General features: G+C 51.0%; 1 protein-coding gene across 1 annotated transcript in view; it reads right to left on the bottom strand.

The window, feature by feature from the left end:
* The window catches only part of ilk (integrin-linked kinase), an 81,151-nt gene extending 57,002 nt beyond the window's left edge, over nt 1–24,149 (bottom strand). The window contains exons 1-2 of the mRNA XM_078544910.1: nt 24,073–24,149; nt 328–565 (exon numbers count right to left, since the gene is read on the bottom strand). Coding sequence (XP_078401036.1) covers nt 328–416 — 89 coding nt within the window. The 5' untranslated portion in view covers nt 417–565; nt 24,073–24,149. The remainder of the gene's footprint in view (nt 1–327; nt 566–24,072) is intronic.
* Between the last annotated feature and the right edge of the window lie 1,330 nt (nt 24,150–25,479).

Below are 25,479 nucleotides of genomic sequence, written 5' to 3'. Positions count from 1 at the left end.
AGACAACATTTCAAAAATGCTTCATTGGCTGTAAAGCACTTTGAGGCATCCTGAGGGCCTGAGTTGTGCATTAGAAATGCAAGTCTTTCTTTCTAACCAGGCACAGAAAGCTCGGATTCGTGCAAAACTACTACAGTTGGCAGAGCACTGAACCTGCCTAGATTCACAAACACTTTCCTTCAGTTCACTTCAGCTCCACTCAGAACCACATGTTTCCCGTCACATCACTATTTCATAACTCCAGCAGCAATAGTAGCAAGCTCTAAATGAACACTGCTCAGACAGACATTCAGAGGGAGGGCTGGCTGCCCGGAATCTGGCACTTACCCCTGGTTCAGGTCATTCTCCGTGTTGTCCAGCCAGAGCCGGACTGCAACCGCATTGCCTTCTCGGCACTGGGTAAAGATGTCATCCATCCTGCTCTTCTTGTGTCAGCTGCTCCAACTCTGCTCCCGTTAGGCACCAGGTGAAGAAGACAATCTGAATGTGTCAATCCAGCTGAGTCCAGGCATCCACCAGGTCCAATCCCGAGACAGTCAGAATCCAATCTCACCAACAATACAATCTGAAAGGAAGTAGGCGGTTTTCAGATACAACTGCCAGCACCATCCATATTACAGACCTGGCGTTTCCAGTGTAGGCCTATCAATCAAGTGAACATTACCCAGGTAACCTATAAGCTGTTTCTCTCCCCCTTTGGCCCCCATCTGTATTGATAAACACCGGGAAGACTAAGACCATGGAATTCAGTCTCCCACATCCCCAAACTTCATTCCCAAGTCACTGACTTCATCACTTTCCCTGGCCTCTTTCTGTGGCTAAACAAGACCATTCACAACTTTGCAGTCCTATTGGACCTGAAACTGAGTTCCTGACCCCATAGATAAAAGCAAAATATTGCAGATACTGGAAATCTGAAACAAAAACATAAAATGCTGGAAAAACTCAGTAGGTCTGACAGCATCTGTGGAGAGAAAGACAGAGTTTCGAGTCCATATGACTCTTCTTCAGAGCGAAGAGAAGTAAAAATTTCAAAACAGTATAAATTTCATCACATTTTTACTTCTCTTTAGCTCTGAAGAAGTGTCATACAGACTCAAAACGTTAACTCTGTTTTTCTCTCCACAAATGCTGTTAGACCTGCTGAGTTTTTACAGCATTTTCTGTTTTTGTTTCTGACCCGATATCTGCTCCATCACCAAGACCGGTTACTTCCATCTCCTAATATATGCACGTTTCCAGTGGATGGAGTTGTGAATATAAGGGAGGAAAGAGTCCTCAACTGGAGCCATTCACCTCATGTTGCCAAATTACACTGGAGATTGATAGAAATAATAGGTTTTAACAGAAAAGGTGACTACAATTTCAGCCATGCCTCAGTGAGTAGTGCTGCGCCTCTAAATCAGGATTCAATTCCACTGCAGGCTCTTCAGCACTAATTCCAGGCTGACGCTCCCAGTGTTGTACTGCGGCAGTGCTGCACTGTTGGAGGCACATTTATTTGGATGAATCATTAAGTGGAAGATGCATCTGCTCCTCAGTGAGGGGCACAGTCAGTAAGGGAGACTATGCCTGAGTGAGACGGAGACAGGGTGAATGCTTGAGAATTTGATTCCAAGTGGGAATTTGGTGCATAGGGAGAAAAGGGTGCTGTAGATAAGGTTTATTGCGAGAAGTAGAGCTTGCTGAGTTGGAAATTCGGTGAGGAGTGGGAGGAGGTGCTCCTTTCTTATGCTCTTTTTCAGCCTCCAGCATTTGACTTCCACTTTGGTGAAGCAGGAGTAGGTTAATCAGTAACTGGTAATTAACTGGAGAGATCTGACAGCTTAAAGCAGAGGAGAGAGAGAGCTGGGAGTTTGCAGATAAAATCTAAAAGTGACGTCACAGGGGTCCCGTAAGTTGATTGGTTGATAAGAATAGGCCTTTCCAGACTCAGCACAGAGGAGATGACTGGTAAGTGAGAGGTGAGTTATTATTATACCAGACTGTCGTAAACGCTTTATATTAAGTCTAAGGTACACCAGTGCAGCTTGACCTGCAGGACTGGGGAGTTGTGCAGTTACAAAGTGTCCCTGACAACTACATCTGCAGGAAGTGTTGAAGCTCGAATGGTGGCCGGAGTCACTGTGGTGCTTCTGCAAGGTTGAGGATTACGTGGATAGCTTGTTTAGAGAGGTCGTCACTCCATAGCTCAGTAGTACACAGACAGAGAAGGAATGGGTGACCAGAGTGTCTAAGAGAAACAGGTAGTGCAGGGATCCCCTGGGGGTATCTCGCTCTCTTCCCATTTTTCCATTCTGGATATTGGTCCGCGAGATGATTCCTCAGAGGACTGTAGCAAGGGCCAAGTTTGTGGCACCACAGGTGGCTCAGCTGCACAAGAGGGAAGGGGGAAGAGTCACCGTCATCGGGTCAAAATCCTGGAACTCCCTCCCTAACAGCACTGTGAGTGTACCTTATGGACTGCAGCGGTTCAAGAAGGCAGCTCACCACCACCTTCTCAAGGGCAATTATGGATGGGCAATAAATGCTGGCACAGCCAGCAACGCCCACATTCCATGAATGAATAAAAAAAGGAAGAGCTATCGTGGTAAGGGATCCCATAGTTAGAGGAGCAGACAGGTGTTTCTGTGGCCGTAGACCTGACTCCAGGATGGGATGTTGCCTCCCTGGTGCCAGGGTCAAGGGTGTCACAGAGCAGCTACAGGGCATTCTTTTAGGGGAGGGTGAAAAGCCAGAGGTCATGGTCCAAATTAGGATCAATGACATAGGTAGGAAAAGCGATGAAGTCCTGAAAGCAGATTTTAGGGAGTTCAGAAGGGAATTAAAAAGCAGAACCTCAACAGCAGTAATCTCAGGATTACTCCCAGTGCCACCTATTAATGAACATCAGAATAGGAAGACTGAGCAGTTCAGCACGTGGCTGGAGAAATGGAGTAAGAGGGAGGGCTTTAGATTTCTGAGGCATTGGAACCAGTTCTAGGGCAGGTGGGGCCAGTGCAAGGAGGATGGGTTACATCTTAACAGGACTGGGGCTAATGTCCTCGTGAGGAGGTTTGCTAGTGCAGTCAGGGAGGGTTTAAACTAGGTTGGCAGGGAGATGGGAACCTGAGGGGCAATTCAGAGTGCAGAGGAGAAAAATTGGTTGTGGGAAGCAGAGAAGTATTAACTGATAAGGAGGATATATCAGGGAGTATTATCAAGGTAAATAGAATACTTGGGAGAGTTTGATAAAACTAGAGCAGGCAATAAGTCATTAGATGGGGTTAGAGTAAGGGGGAAAGTAAAGCCTACATCAGGGTTAATGTGCGTGTATGTGAATGCATGGAGTGTGCTTAATAAGGTTGGTGAACTACAGGCACAGGTTGAGAAATGGAATTATGATATTATTACCATGGCAGAGACCTGGTTCAAAGAAGGGCAGGACTGGGCAATAAATATTCCTGGGTACAAGGTGTTTAAGAGAGACAGGAAAGGAAGAAAAGGGAGGGGTGGGGGTGATGGGGAAAGTGTGCCAGTATTGATTAAAGATGGCATTGCAGTACTGGAGAGAGAGGGTGTTCCAGAGGGGTCAAGGATAGAATCTCTCTGGCTACAGGTAAGGGATGAAAAAGGCGCAATAACATTGATTGGTGTAGTATACAGGCCATCAACTAGTGGAAGGGATGTAGAGGAACTTGCAAAAAAATTATAGACAGGTGCAAGAATTACAAAGTAATCATAATGGGCGACTTCAGTTATCCAAATATTGACTGGGATAAGAATAGTGCAAAGGGACAAGAGGGGCGAGAGTTCCTGGAATGTGTTCAGGATAATTTTCTGCAGCAGTATGTTTCCAGTCCAATGAGAGGGCAGGCACTGATGGTCCTGGTTCTGGTGAATGAGTTGGACAAAGTGGATCAAATATCAGTGGGAGAGCATTTATAGCGGACAGTGACCATTGTATTATACGGTTTAGGTTGGCCATGGGAAAGGACAAGGAACAATCCAGAGCAGGGAGATTTATTTGGGAGAAAACCAACTTTGATGGGATGAGAATGCATCTGAGTTGAGTGAGTTGGAATCAAATGTTGGCAGAAAAGAAGGTGGCTGAACAATGGGCTACCTTCAACGAAAAAGTATTGCAGGCAATGTCAAGGAATATTCCCTTGAAAGGGAAAGGTAGGACAAATAAATCCAGAGCGCCCTGGATGATAAGAGAGATAGAGGTGAAGATGAAAAGGAAGAAGCGCCCACACAACAGATGTCAGGTAAAAATTACAATGGAGAATCAGGCTGAATATAGAAAGACCAGAGGGGAAGTGAAGAAACTAATAAGAAAAGCAAGGAGAGAGCATGAAGAGAGACTGGCAGCTAATATAAAAGGGAATCTCAATGTCTTCTATAAGCATATAAATAATAAAAGGGTGGTGATAAAGAGAAGAATTTACAATTGAGAAGAAGCAGGTTTTAGAAAGGCTATCCCTACTTAAAATAGATAAGGTACCAGGGCCGGATGAGATGCATCCAAGGTTACTGAGGGAAGTGAGAACGGAAATTGCAGAGGCACTAGTGATAATCTTCCACAGGGGTGGTGCCAGGGGACTGGAGAATTGCGAATGTTACACCCTCATTCAAAAAGGGGTGCAAGGATAAAGCCGGCAACGACAGACCAGTCAGTTTGACCTCAGTGGTAGGGAAACTTCTGGAAACTATAGTTCAGGACAAAATCAATAGTCACTTAGACAAGTGCAGGGTAATTAAGGAAAGCCAGCATGGATTCATTAAGGGAAAATCATTTTGAGGAGGTAACAGAGATGGTTGATAAGGATAACACTGTTGATGTGGATTTTCAAAAGGAATTTGATACATTGCCACACAACAGACTCACGGAATAAAAGGGAAAGGAGGCACTTGGATAAGAAATTGGCTGAGTGACAGTAAACAGAGAGTAGTGATAAATGGTTGATTTTCAGATTGGAGGAAGGTCTGTAGTGGAGTTCCCCAGGGGACAGTTTTGGGACCCTTGCTCTTCCTGATATATATATTAATGATCTGGGCTGCGGTGTTCAGGGCATGATTTCAAAATTTGCAGATGATAGGAAGATTGGAAGCATTGTCAACTGTGGCGTGGATAGTCTTGAACTTCAAAAGGGCATAGACATGTTGGTGAGTTGGGCAGACAAGTGGCAGATAAAGTTCAATGCAGAGAAGTGTGAGGTGATTCATTGTGGCAGGAAAAATATGGTGAGACAGTATAAAATAAAGGGAGAAAATCTAAAGGAGGTGCAGGAACAGAGGGACCTCTGTGTAAATGTACATCAGTCATTGAAGATGGCAGGGCATGTTGAGAAAGCAGCTAATAATGTTACATGTTAGGCTTTATTAATAGGGGCATTGAGTGCAAGAATAAGGAGGTCATATTGAACTCGTATAAGACACTAGTTAGGCCTCACCAGGAGTAAGGTGTCCAGTTCTGGGTGCCATACTTGAGGAGGGATGTGAAGGTATTGGAGAAAGTACAAGAGGAGATTCACAAGAATGATTCCAGGGATAAAGGACTGTCGCTATGAGGATAAATTGGAGAGGTTGAGACTGTTTTCCTTGGAAAAAGGCTGAGAGGAGACTTGATAGAGACATTCAAGATCCTGAGGGGTATGGACAAGGTAAATAGTGAGAAACTATTCCCATTCAAGAGAAAATCAAGAACTAGAGGGCACAGATTCAAAATAATTGACAAAAGGAGTAAAAGGAGTAAAAGTGTTGAAAGGAAATGTTTTTTTCACCCACAGGGTGGTTAGGAGTCTGGAATGAACTTCCTGAGAGGGTAGTGGTGGCCGGTTTGATCGAGCTATTCAAAAGGCAATTAGATTGCTAAGTGAAAATAAAGATTGTGCAAGTTATGGGGATAAGGCAGGGGGGTGGGACTCAGTCGAGTGCTCTTTCAGAGAGCCAGTGCAGACTCGATGGACCGAATGGCCTCCTTCTGCACTGTAAAGATTCTGTGATTCACAGGTGGATGTAAAAGATCCCAACGCACCGTTCAAAAAGGAGCAGAAAGTTCTCCCCGGGTAATACTTACTCTTCAACCAACATCATTAAGCACAAATTAATTAAAGCAAAAATACTGCAGATGTTGGAAATTTGAAAAACAGAAAATGCTGGAAAAATTCAGCAGATCTGGCAGCGTCTGTGGAGAGAGTGGCAGAGTTAACACTTTGAGTCAAATATGACTCTTCAAGAAGATGCTGCCAGTCCTGCTGAGTATTTCCAGCACTTTCTGTTTTTCACTCATGACAAATGATCTGTCTCTCTATCCTTCCCCAAATGCTGGGCCTGACTCTGCAGCAAGGGAGGGTCCGCACTGCGGCCCACAGAGCTTACCAGCTCAGGCAACCCAGTCCTCTCGAACTCAAATCAAAGCAAAACACTGCGGATGCTGGCAATCTGAATCAAAAACAAAAATACCTGGAAAAACTCAGCAGGTCTGACAGCATCTGCGGAGAGGAACACAGCTAATGTTTCGAGTCCGTATGACTCTTCATCAGAACTAAGAAATATAGAAATGAAGTGGAATATAAGCTGGTTGAAGTGGGGTGGGGCAGGTAGAGCTGGATAGAGGGCCAGTGATAGGTGGAGGCAAAGAAGAGATTGCCAAAGATGTTATAGACAAAAGGTCAAAGAGGTGTTGACGGTGGTGAGATTAGCTAAGGAATGTGCTAATGGGGGCGTTAAGGGTAGAAAGCAGGACGAGCAAGGTACAGATAGCCCTAGTGGGGATGGGGTGGGGGGAAGGGATCGAAATAGGCTAAAAGGTAGAGATGAAACAATGGATGGAAACACATTTAAAAATAATGGAAATAGGTGGGAAAAGAAAAATATATATATATAAAAATATATGTAAAAAATCAGAACTGATGAAGAGTCATACGGACTGAAAATGTCAACTGTGTTCCTCTCCACAGATGCTGTCAGACCTGCTGATTTATAATTTAAACCCTCAGGAGGACAAGACATGTTGGAGGCTGTTGTTCTGATGAGGTCATTGCCAAGAGTGAAGTTTAGGAATATAGGAGGACTAGGTCATTCGGCCCTTCGAGCCTGCTCCACCATTCAATATGATCATGGCTAATCTAGTTGTGGTCTCAACTCTACTTTTTGTCTGCCTCCCCACAACTCTTGACTCCCTTGCCTAACAAAAATCTGTCTAACTCCGCCTTGAATAAATTCAAACACGCAGTCTTCACTCCTTTCTGGGGAAGGGAATTCCCCACACTACCCACCCTCTGGGAGAAAAAAATTCTCCTCATCTGTCTCTTAAAAGCAAGACCTCTTATTTTTAAACTCTGTCCTCTAGTTTTAATCTCCCCCACAAGAGGAAACATCCTCTGGGTATCCACCCTGTCAAGTCCCCTCAGGATCTTATGTTTCAATAAGATCACCTCTCATTCCTCTAAGCTCCAGTGGGTAAAAGCTCAACCTTTCTTCATGAAACACCCCCTTCATCCCAGGAGTGAGTCCAGTGAACCTTCTCTGAACTGCTCTTAAAGCAATTATATATTTTCTCAAATAAGGAATCCAAAACTGTAAACAGTACTTCAGCTGTAGTCTCACCAAGGCCCTGTACAGCTGTTGTAAAACTTCCCTTTTATATTCCAATCTTCTTGCAAGAAACGCCAACATTCCATTTGCCTTCCTAATAACTTGCTGTACCTGCATAATAACATTTTGTGATTCATGTACCAGGACACCCTGATTCCTCTGGGCCACTGAATTCTGCAAGTTTTCTCAATTTTAATAAAATGCTGCTTTTCTATTCTTCCTACCAAAGTGGACAAGTTCACATTTCCCCACATTATACTCCATCTGCCAAATTTTGGCCCACTCACTTAACCTCTCTCTATCACTTTGCAGACTCTCGACCTCCTCTTGACAACTTACATTCCTATCATCGGAAATTTAGCTACCATACATTCACTCCCTTCTCCAAGTCATTGATGTAGATTGTAAATAGTTGAGGCCCCAGCACTGATCCCTGTGGCACTCCACCAGTTACAGCTTGTCAAACCAAAAAAGACCCATTTATGTAGCCCAACGCAAACTGGAGGAACAGCACTTCATCTTCCGATTAGGAACTTTACATCTGGGCTTAACATCGAGTTCAACAACTTCAGACCATGAACTCTCTCTTCTACCTTCACCCCTTTTTTAATCCCTTTTTTTACATGTATTTTTTATTTACTTATTTTAATTTTTATTCATTGTTTTATCCCTTTTTTAAATCCTTTTTATGCCTACTCTCAGTTTCCTGTTAGCTAATCAACCCTCTATCCATGCTAATATGTTACCCTCTACACCATGAGCTCTTATCTTGTGTGGTTACCTTTGATGTGGCACCTTATCAAATGCCCTTTATAGCTTCAGAATCAGAGATTGGAGCCAAAATTTTTAAACGCTGCACTGGGGAACTCCTTAAACTGCTCAGCTGTCTGATACACAAATCGTAGTGTGATTCTGGATTGGCATCAGGTTCACCAATGTTCATCAAAGTGGAGTCAGCTTGAGCTCCTGCACCTGAAATTTTATCCAGGGATTTCTGCTGCAGAAGCAGAGTGTGCCAGGACACAATTGGGCTCACCCATCATGGTTTCTGATACTCCGGGTTCCCTGTGTAACTGAGCTGCCAGGGCTCAGATAGAGGCCTTAGTGAACTGTACTGAAACCCGGCGGGGAATCAGTATCAGCACAAATTGAGAGCTGGGTAGAAAAGGGCCATCCAAAAAAAAAGCAATGAACTCCGAACCATGTTCAGCAATCCGACTGCGCTCAGTATACATTGCGGACACTTGGCAAGGTTTAGGAGCTGCCAAAGACAATTAATGGTTAGCACATCCCGTGAGTAAATGCCACGAACAGGTTACCTGCAGAAACGAATCTATTGATATTAAAAGGAAGACTGTGATGAACTATTTTTTTTAAACACCCTTTGGGAGTTAAACCACAGAGAACAGCAGCTGATGCTGTCTGACAGGTGAAAGTGTTAAACTTGATCAACAGATGCACCCAGAGGTACAAAGGGCACATTTTAAATCATAGCTCAGAGGTGAAAGGTTTCTTTTTAAGGCAGTGGAATGCTCTTCTTCCCTCATCCTTCCACCCTCCAACCTGGAAGCATTTGAACCCAGGGTTGACATCACCTGGCAAGGCGGTGGGGCTGGAGGGGGTGACAGGTACACATAGCAAACCTTTAAAATGTGCTGAAAAAGGATGTGAGCCCAATTTGATGAGGGACACCTCTTAACTCAAAATATACGAATTAGGAGCAGGAGTAGGCCACTCGGCCTCCTCCGCCATTCAATAAGATCATGGCTGATCTGATTTTTAACCTCAACTTCACATTCCTGCCTATCCCAGATAACCTTTCACCAAGTCATAACTCATAGCAAATCCTGTTTCCCTATCACCCCTGCACTAATAGAGCTACACTGACTCTTGGTCATAATGTCTTGACTTTAAAATTTTCATTCTTGTTTTTAAATCCCTCCATGGTCTGCCTCACCTCTCTGTCTCTGTAATCTCTTCCAGCCCCTCAGACCTCCGAGAACTCTGCATTCGTCTAATCCTGGCCACTTGTACAACCCCAACTGTAATCGCTCCATCACTGGCAACCATACCTTCAGCACCATGGGCCCCAAGCTCTGGGATTCAATCTCTCCACCTCCCCACCTCTATCTTTCCCCCTTTAAGACACTCCTCAAAACCTTTCAGCAACCTGTCCGAATATCTCCTTGCGTGGCTAGCTGTCACATTTTGTTTTATAAATTACTCCGGTAAAGCAGGATGTTTTACTGTGTTAATGGTGCTGCTGAGGTTAATGTGAAAGGCGCTATGTATATGCAAGTCTCTCGCCCTCCACTCTTGCCCTGCCCTGGGTGATGGGGCTCCCAGCCCCTGAAGGCTCTGTGTGGATCCCAGAGTTCCGGCTCCCAACATCCCTACGCTCTCCGAAGGAGCAGAAGGGAGTCCTTTCAGCCCAGCCCACTTCCCCCTCCCACCCGGCTCCCGCAAATGCTCAGAGGTTTGTGCAAAGGGTGAGAAAACTTCCACAGCCCCTGCTCCCAAACACTGCCACACTGACTTGGCCCCTGGCCCCCTATACCTCCCACTCCAGTGCAAGACGAGACCCGGAGTGAGCCTGGACTTGGTCTGAACCCACAGGCAGACTAGACCCAGGACTGGACTGAAAACAGAGCATGAGGCAAACAGGACCCAGTGAGTCTGGCCCAGGCGCAGGCTATGCCCAGGTCAGATGGGATAGTAGGTTTGCAATGGGGCAGGGGGCAGCGCTAAAAGCCTGACACAAATATTATAAACTTAACAAGAGTTAGTGATTGGAACAGTTACAACATTAATACTTCACAGAGTAACACTATGCTTTTTACAGTCAGTGTTGCACTAACTGGTGCCTGTGATCTCTCTGCCCACTCTCTTTATCTATATATGTCAGGTTTTCCCTGCTGCACTTAAATATAGGTTGCTTGACCTATAAGCAGTAGCACGCCGTCACTCTTATGTCTTACATAGTCTGACAGTCACTCACTCTAACTCATTTTTAAAAGCCCTCTCTATTTCTCATCATTAAAATACATATTTCTCAGGACCACCTGCCCCTCACCCCTTCACCCTCACTCAGAGGCCCTCCACATAGACATTTGCCAGCAGCACAGCCTGATCTCAGGACAATGTGGTGTAGTGGTAATTTCCTGAGGTCCAGGCTAACACTCTGGGGACATGGGTTCAAATCCCACCACAGCAGCTGGTGAAATTTAAATTTAATGAATAAATCTCCCAGTTAAGAGCTAGTCTCAGTAATGATGACCATGAAGCTATCATCAGTTGAACGTTAAAAACCCATCTGGTTCACCAATGCTCTTTAGGAAGGGAAATCTACTGTCCCTACCTGGTCTGGCCTACTTGTGACTCCAGGTCCACAGCAATGTGGATAACTCTTAACTGTCCTGTGAAATGCCCTGCAAGCCACCCTGTTCAAGGGCAATTAGGGATGGGCAACAAATTCTGACCTTGCCAACAATGCCCCCATCCCATCAAAGAATAAATAAAAAGGATACCCTACCAACCTGTGTGGTGTGGGCAAGTCAGAGATGAGCTGAAAAATGCCCTGAAAAGGGAGTTTTATACATGATGTGGTATTGTGACTCAGTGGATAGCACTCTAGGTCAGAAGGATTGTGAGCATCAGTCTCACTCCAGTTTGAGCACACAATGTAAGCCAACACTGAGTGCTGTACTGAAGTAGTGCTGAATCTGCTTCCTCTAGCCTTTCAGGCAGTGGATTCCAGATCACAACTTTACTGCGCAAAAAATACCCTCCATTTCACCTCTGGATTTTTTGCTAATTATTTTAAATCGAGCGACTGAGCCTCCTGCCACTGGAAACAGTTTCTCCTTATTTACCCTCTCAAAATCTTCCTAATTTTGAACACATCAGTTAAATCTCCCTTTAACCTTCTCTGCTCTAAGGAGAACTTTTGGAAGAGATTTCTGTGCACAGAATAACAGTGCCCTGTAACACTGAATATCACTGGCCCAGGGCAGCTTCTGTTGCAGCTCAGTGACTTGCTGCTTTAGTGCATTAAACTTCTTAGGGGAGGGACAGAGTGAGGGTCACAGATCCCAGGTACCATTGGCACAGCTGAAGTTCGAGGTTCTGAAAGACAAAGATGAAGTGACGTGGATGGGGTTCAGGAGCGCAGTGCAGAGTGGAGGTGAGATGGCTAAACGTTCTGCTAACTGATTTGCGGGTGGGGGTGGGAGAAGGGCAATGCGGTGAGAATTCACAGGTGGACCACAGACAGAAGAGTGGTGGGCACAAGCTGGATCAATAGAGACCGAGGTCAAGGAAGAATGAGGGTGAGGATTTAAAATTCAATGGATGGGGAAACCAATGGATATTGGTGAGGATAAGGATAACAGAGTGGGGAGAAATGCACTGGCCTCAGTTGAAGTCAGGATGAAGTTTTTCAATAAACATGATCTCTAAAAGAGATACATCACTGTGATCACTAAACCAGTGAGTCACAGTACGAGGAACATAGGGCAGGTTTCCTGTGGTGTTTAAGGCATTGTGAAATGAAGTGTACACTCATGTTTACCACGCCAGCGTCATCCACCTATCCCAGCCCAGCCCAATCCAATGGTTTTTCAATGCATCAAGGGCCATTTGATGCAATTCACTCGCAAACATTACGACAACCTCTGGAACATCTGTCCAACTAGATGGTTTCTCCCAGACACTGATGGACAATATCTGCTGCTGAGCACAGGCTCTTGTCTCTAACATATTCAGGAGTTTTCAGTCACTGACTTTGTTTTGTCCTTCCTTTCCTTTGGGTGTCAGCTTGGCTCAGGGGATTGCACCTCTTGCCTCTGAGTCAGACAGTCATAGGTTCAGTTCCCACTCCAGACAACTGAGTACAGAACCCAGACCCTTCTGTGCTGAACTGAGGGATTGCCACAATATTAGAGGCGCTGTTTTTTGATTAAAAGTTAAACCAAGCTCCCTCAGGTGGACGTACAAGATCCCATGACACTACTGGAAGAAGAATACAGGACCTTTGTCCTATGTGCTGTCTATTATTTACTCTTCAGCAAATATCATGAAAACAGGTCACCTGCATCGCTGTTTCTGGGATCTTACTGTGCTCAATTTGATTACTACGTTTCCAACATTACAGTAACAGTGACATTTTAAAAGTACTTCATTGGCTGTAAAGCGCATTGGGACATCCTGAGGTCATGAAAGTCAACACAGAAATGCAAAATTTTCTTTTCTTTTTCACAGGCGAATTCAGGGAACTGTTGGGGAGCACTGGCTGCCTCCTCCCGGCGGCGAGCACTGGCTGCCCCCTCCCGGCGGCGAGCACTGGCTGCCCCCTCCCGGCGGCGAGCACTGGCTGCCCCCTCCCGGCGGCGAGCACTGGCTGCCCCCTCCCGGCGGCGAGCACTGGCTGCCCCCTCCCGGCGGCGAGCACTGGCTGCCCCCTCCCGGCGGCGAGCACTGGCTGCCCCCTCCCGGCGGCGAGCACTGGCTGCCCCCTCCCGGCGGCGAGCACTGGCTGCCCCCTCCCGGCGGCGAGCACTGGCTGCCCCCTCCCGGCGGCGAGCACTGGCTGCCCCCTCCCGGCGGCGAGCACTGGCTGCCCCCTCCCGGCGGCGAGCACTGGCTGCCCCCTCCCGGCGGCGAGCACTGGCTGCCCCCTCCCGGCGGCGAGCACTGGCTGCCCCCTCCCGGCGGCGAGCACTGGCTGCCCCCTCCCGGCGGCGAGCACTGGCTGCCCCCTCCCGGCGGCGAGCACTGGCTGCCCCCTCCCGGCGGCGAGCACTGGCTGCCCCCTCCCGGCGGCGAGCACTGGCTGCCCCCTCCCGGCGGCGAGCACTGGCTGCCCCCTCCCGGCGGCGAGCACTGGCTGCCCCCTCCCGGCGGCGAGCACTGGCTGCCCCCTCCCGGCGGCGAGCACTGGCTGCCCCCTCCCGGCGGCGAGCACTGGCTGCCCCCTCCCGGCGGCGAGCACTGGCTGCCCCCTCCCGGCGGCGAGCACTGGCTGCCCCCTCCCGGCGGCGAGCACTGGCTGCCCCCTCCCGGCGGCGAGCACTGGCTGCCCCCTCCCGGCGAACGGTGGCGAGCACTGGCTGCCTCCTCCCGGCGAGCACTGGCTGCCTCCTCCCGGCGAACGGTGGCGAGCACTGCCTGCCTCCTCCGGGCGAACGGTGGCGAGCACTGGCTGCCTCCTCCGGGCGAACGGTGGCGAGCACTGGCTGCCTCCTCCCGGCGAACACTGGCCTCCTCCTCCCGGCGAACGGTGGCGAGCACTGGCCGCCTCCTCCCGGCGAACGGTGGCGAGCACTGGCCGCCTCCTCCCGGCGAACGGTGGCGAGGACTGGCCGCCTCCTCCCGGCGAGCACTGGCCGCCTCCTCCCGGCGAGCACTGGCCGCCTCCTGCCGGCGAACGGTGGTGAGCACTGGCCGCCTCCTGCCGGCGAACGGTGGTGAGCACTGGCCGCCTCCTCCCGGCGAACGGTGGCGAGCACTGGCCGCCTCCTCCCGGCGAACGGTGGCGAGCACTGGCCGCCTCCTCCCGGCGAACGGTGGCGAGCACTGGCCGCCTCCTCCCGGCGAACGGTGGCGAGCACTGGCCGCCTCCTCCCGGCGAACGGTGGCGAGCACTGGCCGCCTCCTCCCGGCGAACGGTGGCGAGCACTGGCCGCCTCCTCCCGGCGAACGGTGGCGAGCACTGGCCGCCTCCTCCCGGCGAGCACTGGCCGCCTCCTCCCGGCGAGCACTGGCTGCCTCCTCCCGGCGAGCACTGGCTGCCTCCTCCCAGCGAGCACTGGCTGCCTCCTCCCGGCGAACGGTGGCGAGCACTGGCTGCCTCCTCCCGGCGAACGGTGGCGAGCACTGGCTGCCTCCTCCCGGTGAACACTGGCCTCCTCCTCCCGGTGAACGGTGGCGAGCACTGGCTGCCTCCTCCCGGTGAACACTGGCCTCCTCCTCCCGGTGAACGGTGGCGAGCACTGGCTGCCTCCTCCCGGTGAATGGTGGTGAGCACTGGCTGCCTCTTCCCGGTGAACAGTGGTGAACACTGGCTTTCTCCTCCCGATGAACACTGGTTATCTCCTGCCAGTGAACAGACTGCAGAACTGGTTCAGTTACTTAGAAATTAACAACCTGGCTGTTTAACTACACAGATCCCCCTCCCCACAAGAGATTCCTGACTCGGAGACAGGATGGAGATTAAAAGGGTGCAAGGATATTGTGCTTGTAGTCCGTTGGCTGGGTGACATGATTGCCCCAGTCTGGCTCTCCAATGCTCTCTTGTTCCGTGTGACTGACAGGCAGAGTGAACAGTTTATTGCTTGCTCTCTGTCAGACTACTCTAAAGGTTAAAAGCGTCCCCCTCCATGCCCCCCCCCCCCCCCCTCTTTTGGGCCTCACAAGCTCTGCAGGGCTCTCTACATCTTGCTGCATACTCTCTCAAACATTTAAATCAGACAAAATCTCACGCTGCTCAAGAACGTAATCACCAAATGGCCTAACTGAAAGCTGTTTTTTTTCGAATAATGGAGGAAAGACACAATTCTATTATTGGAACCAGATGTAAAACGAGATTATTTTGTTAGTGCAAGGTCACTATAAAATACAAATATCAAAGTGGCTTAATTAGGTGGTGGGAGTGTTTCTCATTTAATGTTGGAATGAATTTGAAGTTTAGAAAAACCATGTAAAATGCGGCAAAGTTACAGCCAGAGGAAACAGCAGGAAGTCATTCAGCCCTTTCAGTCTGTTCCGCTATTCCATTAGATGAATGCTGATCTGTATCTTAACTCCATCTACCTACCTTAACATCATAACCCTTAATACCTTTGCCTAACAAATATCTTTCAATCTTACTACTGAAAACTTCAATTTATCCCCAGCATCCACAAGGTTTTTGGGGGAGAGAGTTCCAGACTTCCACTCCCCTTTGTGTGAAGAAGTGCTTATTGACATCATCCCTGAACAGCCTGACTCTAATTCTGAAGTTCTGTCTCCTTGTTCTGGGCTCCCCATACCAGAGGAAATAGTTTCTCTCTATCGATCCTATCAAATGTCTATGTGTAGTGCTGGCAAACTTGGTTTAGCAGACTGCTGATTAAATCATTTTGTCACCAATTCGCCCCACCCGTACTGGCAAACTGATCTTTCACAAATCAACCAAAAGGATTTGAGTCTGATAACGCAAATAGACCAAGTTGTTTTTAAAATTAAGTTACAATTTCTCCTGACTGAAGTGGGGTCAAACCCCACTTCAGAGACGAGAGCCCATGATGCAGGTAGATAGTTGAGAAATTATTTTCATTCCTAGTGTGTCAGTGGTTTTGCCACAGGGTGATGGAATGCATCAAGTGCAGCTGCACGATCAACTGCCACTGGCTAGCTTATAGCAAACAGGGAGCCGAGTGCCTTAGTCTCCCCTGCCTATAGACAAACCCTGCATTGTTGTGCATCTGTATACGCAGTATACAAAATAAGGTAAATGAGCTTGTGGCGCAGATTGAAATTGGCAGGTATGATGTGGTGGGCATTACGGAGACATGGCTGCAAGGAGATCAGGACTGGGAGCTAAATATCCAAGGATATACATCCTATCGAAAAGATAGGCAGGTTGGCAGAGGGGGTGGGGTTGCTTTGTTAGTAAGAAATGAAATTAAATTGGTAGCAAGAAATGATGTAGGATCAGATGATGTAGAATCTGTGTGGGTAGAGTTGAGGAACCGCAAAGGTAAAAAAAAACATAATGGGAGTTATGTACAGGCCTCCGAACAGTAGTCAAGATGCTGGGCACAAGATACACCAGGAGATAGAAAAGGCGTGTAAGAAAGGCAAGGTTACAGTGATCATGGGGGATTTCAATATGCAGGTAGACTGGGAAAATCAGGTTGGTAGTGGATCCCAAGAAAAGGAATTTGTGGAATGTCTACAAGATGGCTTTTTGGAGCAGCTTGTGGTGGAGCCCACTAGGGAACAGGCAATTCTAGATTTAGTGATGTGTAATGAGGCAGATTTGATAAGGGAGCTTAAGGTGAAGGTACCCTTAGGAGGAAGTAACCATAATATGATAGAATTTACCCTGCAATTTGAGAGGAAAAAGCTGGAATCAGATGTAACAGTATTACAGTTGAATAAAGGCAACTTCAGAGGCATGAGGGAGGAGCTGGTCAGAATTGACTGGGAGATGAGCCTAGCAGGAAAGACAGTGGAACAGCAATGGCAGGAGTTTCTGGGAGTAATTTGGGAGACACAGCAAAAATTCATCCCTAGGAAGAAGAAGCATACTAAAGGGAGCACGAGGCAACCATGGCTGACAAGGGAAGTCAGGGACAGCATAAAAGCTAAAGAGAAAGCATACAATGCAGCGAAGAGCAGTGGGAAACCAGGGGATTGGGAAGCCTACAAAGACCAACAGAGGACAGCTAATAAAGAAATAAGGAGGGAGAAGATTAAATATGAGGGTAAACTAGCCAGTAATATAAAAGAAGATTGCAAGAGTTTTTTTAGATATATAAAGGGTAAGAGAGAGGCAAAAGTGGACATTGGGCCGCTGGAAAATGACGCTGGAGAAGTAGTAGTGGGGAACAAAGAAATGGCGGAGGAACTGAATAGGTACTTAGCGTCAGTCTTCACAGTGGAAGACACGAATGACATCCCCAAAGTTCAAGAGAATCAGGGGGCAGAGGTGAGTATGGTGGCCATTACCAAGGAGAAGGTGCTAGGAAAACTGAAAGGTCTGAAGGTGGATAAATCACCTGGACCAGATGGATTACACCCCAGAGTTCTAAAGGAGATAGCTGAAGAGATAGTGGAGGCATTAGTGGTGATCTTTCAGGAATCACTGGAGTCAGGGAGGGTCCCAGAGGACTGGAAAATGGCTAATGTAACCCCCTGTTTAAGAAGGGAGTGAAGCAAAAGTCGGGAAATTACAGGCCGATTAGCCTGACCTCGGTCGTTGGTAAGATTTTAGAGTCCATTATTAAGGATGAGATTTCAGAATACTTGGAAGTGCATGGTAAAATAGGGCAAAGTCAGCATGGTTTCATCAAGGGGAGGTCATGCCTGACAAATCTGTTAGAATTATTTGAGGAGGTAACGAGTAGGTTAGACAAAGGAGAGCCAATGGATATTATCTACTTGGACTTCCAGAAGGCCTTTGACAAGGTGCCGCACAGGAGGCTGCTCAGTAAGATAAGAGCCCATGGTGTTAGAGGCAAGGTACTAGCATGGATAGAAGATTGGCTGTCTGGCAGGAGGCAGAGAGTGGGGATAAGGGGGTCCTTCTCAGGATGGCGGCCGGTGACCAGTGGAGTTCCGCAGGAGGCAGTGTTGAGACCACAACTTTTCACTTTATATATTAATGATCTAGATGAAGGAACTGAGGGCATCCTGGCTAAGTTTGCAGATGATACAAAGATAGGTGGAGGGACAGGTAGTATTGAGGAGGCGGGGAGGCTGCAGAAGGATTTGGACAGGTTAAGAGAATGGGCAAAGAAGTGGCAGATGGAATACAACGTGGGGAAGTGTGAGGTCATGCACTTTGATAGGAAGAAAAGAGGCATAGACTATTTTCTCAATGGGGAGAGAATTCAGAAATCTGGAGTGCAAAGGGACTTGGGAGTCCTAGTCCAGGATTCTCTTAAGGTTAACTTGCAGGTTGAGTCGGTAGTTAGGAAGGCAAATGCAATGTTGGCATTTATTTCGAGAGGACTGGAATATAAAAGCAGGGATGTGCTGCTGAGGCTTTATAAGGCTCTGGTCAGACCACATTTAGAATATTGTGAGCAATTTTGGGCCCCGTATCTCAGGAAGGATGTGCTGGCCCTGGAGAGGGTCCAGAGGAGGTTCACGAGAACGATCCCAGGAATGAAAGGCTTAACATATGAGGAACATTTGAGGATGCTGGGTCTATACTCGATGGAGTTTAGAAGGATGAGGGGGGGATCTGATTGAAACTTACAGAATACTGAAAGGCCTGGATAGAGTGGACGTGGGGAAGATGTTTCCATTAGTGGGAGAGACTAGGACCCGAGGGCACAGCCTCAGAGTAAAGGGAAGACCTTTTAGAACAGAGATGAGGAGAAATTTCTTTAGCCAGAGAGTGGCAAATCTATGGAATTCATTGCCGCAGGAGGCTGTGGAGGCCAGGTCATTGAGTGTATTTAAGACCGAGATAGATAGGTTCTTGATTGGTAAGGGGATCAAAGGTTATGGGGAGAAGGCGGGAGAATGGGGTTGAGAAACTTATCAGCCATGATTGAATGGCAGAGCAGACTCGATGGGCCAAATGGCCTAATTTCTGCTCCTATGTCTTATGGTCTTATGTCCCAAGGCATAACTGCAGGGGATCTTGGAGGAACCTTGGCACACTGCCAAGCATCATATTTACACCAAGAGATGTGATATACAGGCTCATTAGCATGTGGGCACATCCCGGTGTCCATCAGCCAGCTCTCAACAGTGGATCAAATAGTACCCACTGCCTTGTTGGTCTGGCTCGGGAGAGTAAAAGGCACTGCAGTGGAGACCTATAGGCAATTGTAAGCAACCACCTTCCGGCAATTCCTACAATTGAGTTGGTTCCAGAAAAAGGGGCTCCTGCCCTTCCTCTGGATTCATTCTATACACTCGAGAGGGAAATGCAAATACCGGGCAAGTCTGTCTCTGGCTCTACAACTCCTACCAAGAAAATGGCTCAATAACTTCCATCTCTGGTGTCTATGATGCATCCCCAGTATCACATGGAAAGGCAAAGATACCAATGAAGTTTGGAACAATGAAGTTCCAAAGCAGACACCAGTCCTGCAAACATGGCTTCAGCAGAGATCATCCTGCACCAGCAGCAAGGGATAGCTTCACGTTGGGCACTTCTGGCAGACTTTGCCTTTCCCAATCAGCTTGTTCAGCCGGCAAAAGAAGTGCAGATGATCTCATCTGAACTCACCAAATTTCTGAGGCTGCATTCCTATCATCTTTCACATTTAGTTTCAAACCCACAGCCTTTCCCACCTAAAAGGACAAGGGCAACAGAAGCATGGGAACACCACCACCTGCAAGTTCCCTTCCAAGGCCCATCAAGCCAGCTCCACCATTCAATATGACCATGGCTGATCTTGGGCTTCACCTCCACTCCCCATATCCCTTGATTCTGAGAGACCAAATATGTCTATATCAACCTTAAATGTTCCTTCGATGATGGAGGATCCACAAAGCTCTGGGATAGAGGATTCCAAAATTCATGCACCTTTGAGTGAAGAAATTGCTCCTCATCTCAATTCTAAATGATCACCCCCTTATCCTGAGACTGTAACCCCATGTTCTAGATTCCCTGGCCAGGGGAAACAATCTCTCAGTATCTACCTAATCAAGCCCCTTCAGAATCTTGAATGCTTCAATGGGATCACCTCTCATTCTTCTAAACACCAGAGAATATAGACACCATTTACTCAGCCTCTCATCCCATTGTATTGCCTCCAATGCAACCATATCCTTCCTTCAATTTGGAGAACAAAATTGCACACAGTATTCCTGGTGCGGCTTCACCAATTGGAGCAAGACATATTTATTCCTGTAGTACAATCCGCTTGCAATTAAGGCCAATATACCATTTGTCTTCCTAATTGCTTGCTGTATCTGCACACTAACTTTTGAGTTCCTTCTCCGAGCACACCCAAATTCCTCTGAACATCAACATTTACAAGTTTCAGGTCTTTTAAAAAATTATTCTGCTTTTCTATTCTTACAACCAAGGTGACTAACCTCACACTTTCCTACATTATAAGCCATCTCTTCCATCTTGTTGCCCACTGTTTATATCTCTTTGCAGCCTCTCTGTGTCCTCCACCCCCCCACCCCCCAGCTTGCATTCCCACCCAGCTTTGTATCATCAGCAACTTAGACACATTACTCTCAGTCTCTAAGTTAATAATATAGATTGTAAATAGCTAGGGTGCAGCACTGATCCTTGCAGCACTCCACTAGGAGGAGATGGTGGGAATATCACTGGACTAGTAATCCAGAGGCCCAGGATAATGTTCTGGGGACATGGGTTCAAATCCCACCATTGCAGCTGGTGGAATTTAAATTCAATTTGTAAAATCTGGAATATAGTAATGGTGACCATGAGAACTAACACTGATTGTCATAAAAACCCATCTAGTTCACTAATTAATGCCCTTTAGGCATGCCCACATGTGACTCCAGACCCACAGCAAAGTGACTGTCTCTTAACTGCCCTCTGAAATGACCTGGCAAGCCACTCATTTCAGCGGCAATTAAGGATGGGTAACAAATACTGGCACATTCCATAAAAGAATTAGAAAATTCCCCATCTATCCCTACTCTCTGCTTCCTGTGCGTTCCTCCAACCATGCTAATATGGGGTGGCACCTTATCGAATGCCTTTTGGAAACCCAAGTATACAACATCTACCATCTCCCCTTTATCTACCCTACTAGTTAAATCCTCAAAAGACTCTAATAAATTTGTCAAACAGGATTTCCCTTTCATAGAACCATGTTGACTTGTTCTAATCACACTATGCTTTTCTAAGTGCATTGTTAAGACTTCCTTCCACCATTCTGACCTGGAACTATATCGCTGTTCCTTCACTATCACTGAGTCAAAATCCTGGAACTCCCTTCCTAATGGTAGAATCACAGAATTGTAACAGCGCAGGAGGCCATTCAGCCCATCATGTGCGCACCAGTTCTCCCAATAAGCAATTCACTGTGCTATTCCTTGCCTTCCGTCGCAACCCTGCACATTCACCATTTTCAGATAATAATCCAATTGCCTCTCGAATGCCTTAACTGAACCTGCCTCTGCCATACCCTCACGCAGCACATTCCAGATCTGGCAATTCACTCCAAGGGGCACGGTGGGCGTACTGTACCAACACCACATGGACTGCAGTGGTTCAAGAGGGTGGCTCGCCACCACCTTCTCAAAAGCAATTAGGGATTGGCAATAAATGCATGAAAATAATCAAAAGGTGCTGTTTAATGCCCTGTTTTTGAATGATAGCCACTTTGCAGAAATTAAATACAAATTTCAATTTAATGACAAAAATACAAAGGGCTCAGTCAGTGAACATGGGAAATTGGAGCAGAAGGCCATTCAGCCCCTTGAACCTGTTCTACCAAACAGACCCACCTCAATGCCATCTTCCCAGACTATCCCCACATCCCTTTATTTAATATCTAGAATTCGATCAAACGTTGCCTTGAAAATATTCATAAGCATCACAACGGAACAGTGCATCCCCACCACCCCAGCTCAAAACCAAACCCCAACCCAGCCCCCAAACCCCAACCCATCCCCACCACCCCGCCCCCCCAGCTCAAAACCAAACCCCAACCCAAACCCAGCCCCCAAACCCCAACCCATCCCCACCACCCCGCCCCCCCCAGCTCAAAACCAAACCCCAACCCAAACCCAGCCCCCAAACCCCAACCCATCCCCACCACCCCGCCCCCCCAGCTCAAAACCAAACCCCAACCCAAACCCAGCCCCCAAACCGCAACCCATCCCCACCACCCCGCCCCCCCAGCTCAAAACCAAACCCCAACCCAAACCCAACACCCCAAACCGCAACCCATCCCCACCACCCCGCCCCCCCAGCTCAAAACCAAACCCCAACCCAAACCCAACACCCCAAACCGCAACCCATCCCCACCACCCCGCCCCCCCAGCTCAAAACCAAACCCCAACCCAAACCCAGCCCCCAAACCGCAACCCATCCCCACCACCCCGCCCCCGACTCAATACCAAACCCCAACCCAAATCCATCCCCAGCCCCCAAACCCCACCCCCCCACCTCAATACCCAACCCCAACCTCAACCTCAACCCAACACCCCAAACCAACCCAACCCAACCCAGCCCCCGCACCCAACACAGACCCTGTGCCCCCGACCCGGCGCCGCGCCACCGCCTTCCCCAGAAAACCTCATCTCGCAAGGCCCAGTGCCCCCCCCGCCCCCCCGGCCGGTCACCCCCGCCCCCCCGGCCGGTCACCACCCCCCCGCCCACCCGGCCGGTCACCCCCCCCCCCGCCCACCCGGCCGGTCACCCCCCCCCCCCGCCCACCCGGCCGGTCACCCCCCCCCCCCCGCCCACCCGGCCGGTCACCCCCCCCCCCCGCCCACCCGGCCGGTCACCCCCCCCCCCCGCCCACCCGGCCGGTCACCCCCCCCCCCCGCCCACCCGGCCGGTCACCCCCCCCCCCGCCCACCCGGCCGGTCACCCCCCCCCCCGCCCACCCGGCCGGTCACCCCCCCCCCCCGCCCACCCGGCCGGTCACCCCCCCCCCCGCCCACCCGGCCGGTCACCCCCCCCCCCCGCCCACCCGGCCGGTCACCCCCCCCCCGCCCACCCGGCCGGTCACCCCCCCCCCCCGCCCACCCGGCCGGTCACCCCCCCCCCCCGCCCACCCGGCCGGTCACCCCCCCCCCCCGCCCACCCGGCCGGTCACCCCCCCCCCCGCCCACCCGGCCGGTCACCCCCCCCCCCCGCCCACCCGGCCGGTCACCCCCCCCCCCGCCCACCCGGCCGGTCACCCCCCCCCCGCCCACCCGGCCGGTCACCCCCCCCCCCGCCCACCCGGCCGGTCACCCCCCCCCCCCCCCCCGCCCACCCGGCCGGTCACCCGCCCACCCGGCCGGTCACCCCCCCCCCCGCCCACCCGGCCGGTCACCCGCCCACCCGGCCGGTCACCCCCCCCCCCGCCCACCCGGCCGGTCACCCGCCACCCGGCCGGTCACCCCCCCCCCCGCCCACCCGGCCGGTCACCCGCCCACCCGGCCGGTCACCCCCCCCCCCGCCCACCCGGCCGGTCACCCGCCCACCCGGCCGGTCACCCCCCCCCCCGCCCACCCGGCCGGTCACCCCCCCCCCCGCCCACCCGGCCGGTCACCCGCCCACCCGGCCGGTCACCCCCCCCCCGCCCACCCGGCCGGTCACCCGCCCACCCGGCCGGTCACCCCCCCCCCGCCCACCCGGCCGGTCACCCCCCCCCCCCGCCCCACCCGGCCGGTCACCCCCCCCCCCCCCGCCCACCCGGCCGGTCACCCCCCCCCCCCCCCGCCCACCCGGCCGGTCACCCCCCCCCCCCCCGCCCACCCGGCCGGTCACCCCCCCCCCCCCCGCCCCACCCGGCCGGTCACCCCCCCCCCCCCCCGCCCACCCGGCCGGTCACCCCCCCCCCCCCCCGCCCACCCGGCCGGTCACCCCCCCCCCCCCCCGCCCACCCGGCCGGTCACCCCCCCCCCCCCCGCCCACCCGGCCGGTCACCCCCCCACTCCCCCCGGCTAGTGACCACCGCCCGTTGCCCTGGTCACTCCCCTCCCCGGGTTTCCCGTTGCCCCTGGTTACCCCCCTCCCCGGGTTTCCCGTTGCCCCTGGTTACCCCCCTCCCCGGGTTTCCCGTTGCCCCTGGTTACCCCCCTCCCCGGGTTTCCCGTTGCCCCTGGTTACCGGCTCCTTACCCGCTCCTTCAGATTCGCCCCGAAGTCGGGAAAGTTTGAGGGACCGCGCGCCTGCGCAAACCGAGTGGCCCCGCCCGTCCCTGGAGGTGGATCTGCGCACGCGCGGCGCCATTTCACCCGCCGGGTGACGGAACCCGAGAGAATCCGGATCAAACCTGGGTTCATCTCAGAGACATCCCCCCCCCCCCCCTCAATCCGGACCGTCCGTAACCCCCCCCAAACCGGGACTGTCCGTAACCCCCCCCCCCCCCCCCAATCCGGACCGTCCGTAACCCCCCCCTCCTCAAACCCTGGTCTGTCAGTAAACTCTCCCCCCCCCCTCCCCCAGACTGTCCGTGTAGCCTCCCCCTCCCCCAGACTGTCCGTGTAGCCTCCCCCTCCCCCAGACTGTCCGTATAGCCCCCCCTCCCCCAATACTGTCCGTGTAGCCCCCCGAATGTCCGTATAGCCTCCCTCCCCCAGACTGTCCGTATAGCCCCCCCTCCCCCAGACTGTCCGTATAGCCGCCCCCTCCCCCAGACTGTCCGTATAGCCTCCCCCCCCCCCCTGCAGACTGTCCGTATAGCCTCCCCCCCCCCACCAAAGACTGTCCGTGTAGCCTCCCCCTCCCCCAGACTGTCCGTATAGCCTCCCCCCCCAATACTGTCCGTATAGCCCCCCTCCCCCCGACTGTCCGTATAGCCCCCCTCCCCCCGACTGTCCGTATAGCCCCCCGACAGTCCGTATAGCCCCCCTCCCCCAGACTGTCCGTATAGCCCCCCTCCCCCCGACAGTCCGTATAGCCCCCCTCCCCCCGACAGTCCGTATAGCCCCCCTCCCCCAGACTGTCCGTACAGCCCCCCCAGACTCCCCGTATAGCCCCCCTCCCCCCGACTGTCCGTATAGCCCCCCCCCGACTGTCCGTATAGCCCCCCCAGACTGTCCGTATAGCCCCCCCAGACTCCCCGTATAGCCCCCCTCCCCCTGACTGTCCGTATAGCCCCCGCCCAGACTGTCAGTAAACTCTCCCTTATCATCAGCAATGCCCCCAACCCTCTGACAGGGTCAGTACTGAGGGAGCGCCGCATTGTTGTGGGGTCAGTGACAGTGCAGCACTCCCTCTACTGCTGTGAGGCAACAGCCTGCATTATTTACTGAAATCTCTGCATGCTGCTTAAATTTCCAAAACTCTGACTCGGAGCTGAGAGTGTTCCCCACTGAGCAATGGCTCATAGCTGTGATGAAATCCTGAGCTGCAAACTCACACTAACACCTGCCAGCAGGCATAGCTACGCTTAGATGGAAGCCATACACTAGGCACAGCTGTCAGGGTTGGAATAAATGCCAGGTCTGAGGTTTTTTTCAGCCACGAAGCACATTCCTGAGGGACTAATAACATAGTTTCAAACAGATAATCTGTGTCTGTCA

The sequence above is a fragment of the Cetorhinus maximus genome, chromosome 7 (assembly GCF_964194155.1).
Source record: "Cetorhinus maximus chromosome 7, sCetMax3.hap1.1, whole genome shotgun sequence".
Lineage (NCBI taxonomy): Eukaryota > Metazoa > Chordata > Chondrichthyes > Lamniformes > Cetorhinidae > Cetorhinus > Cetorhinus maximus.
This window is presented reverse-complemented; position numbering and strand designations above follow the sequence as displayed.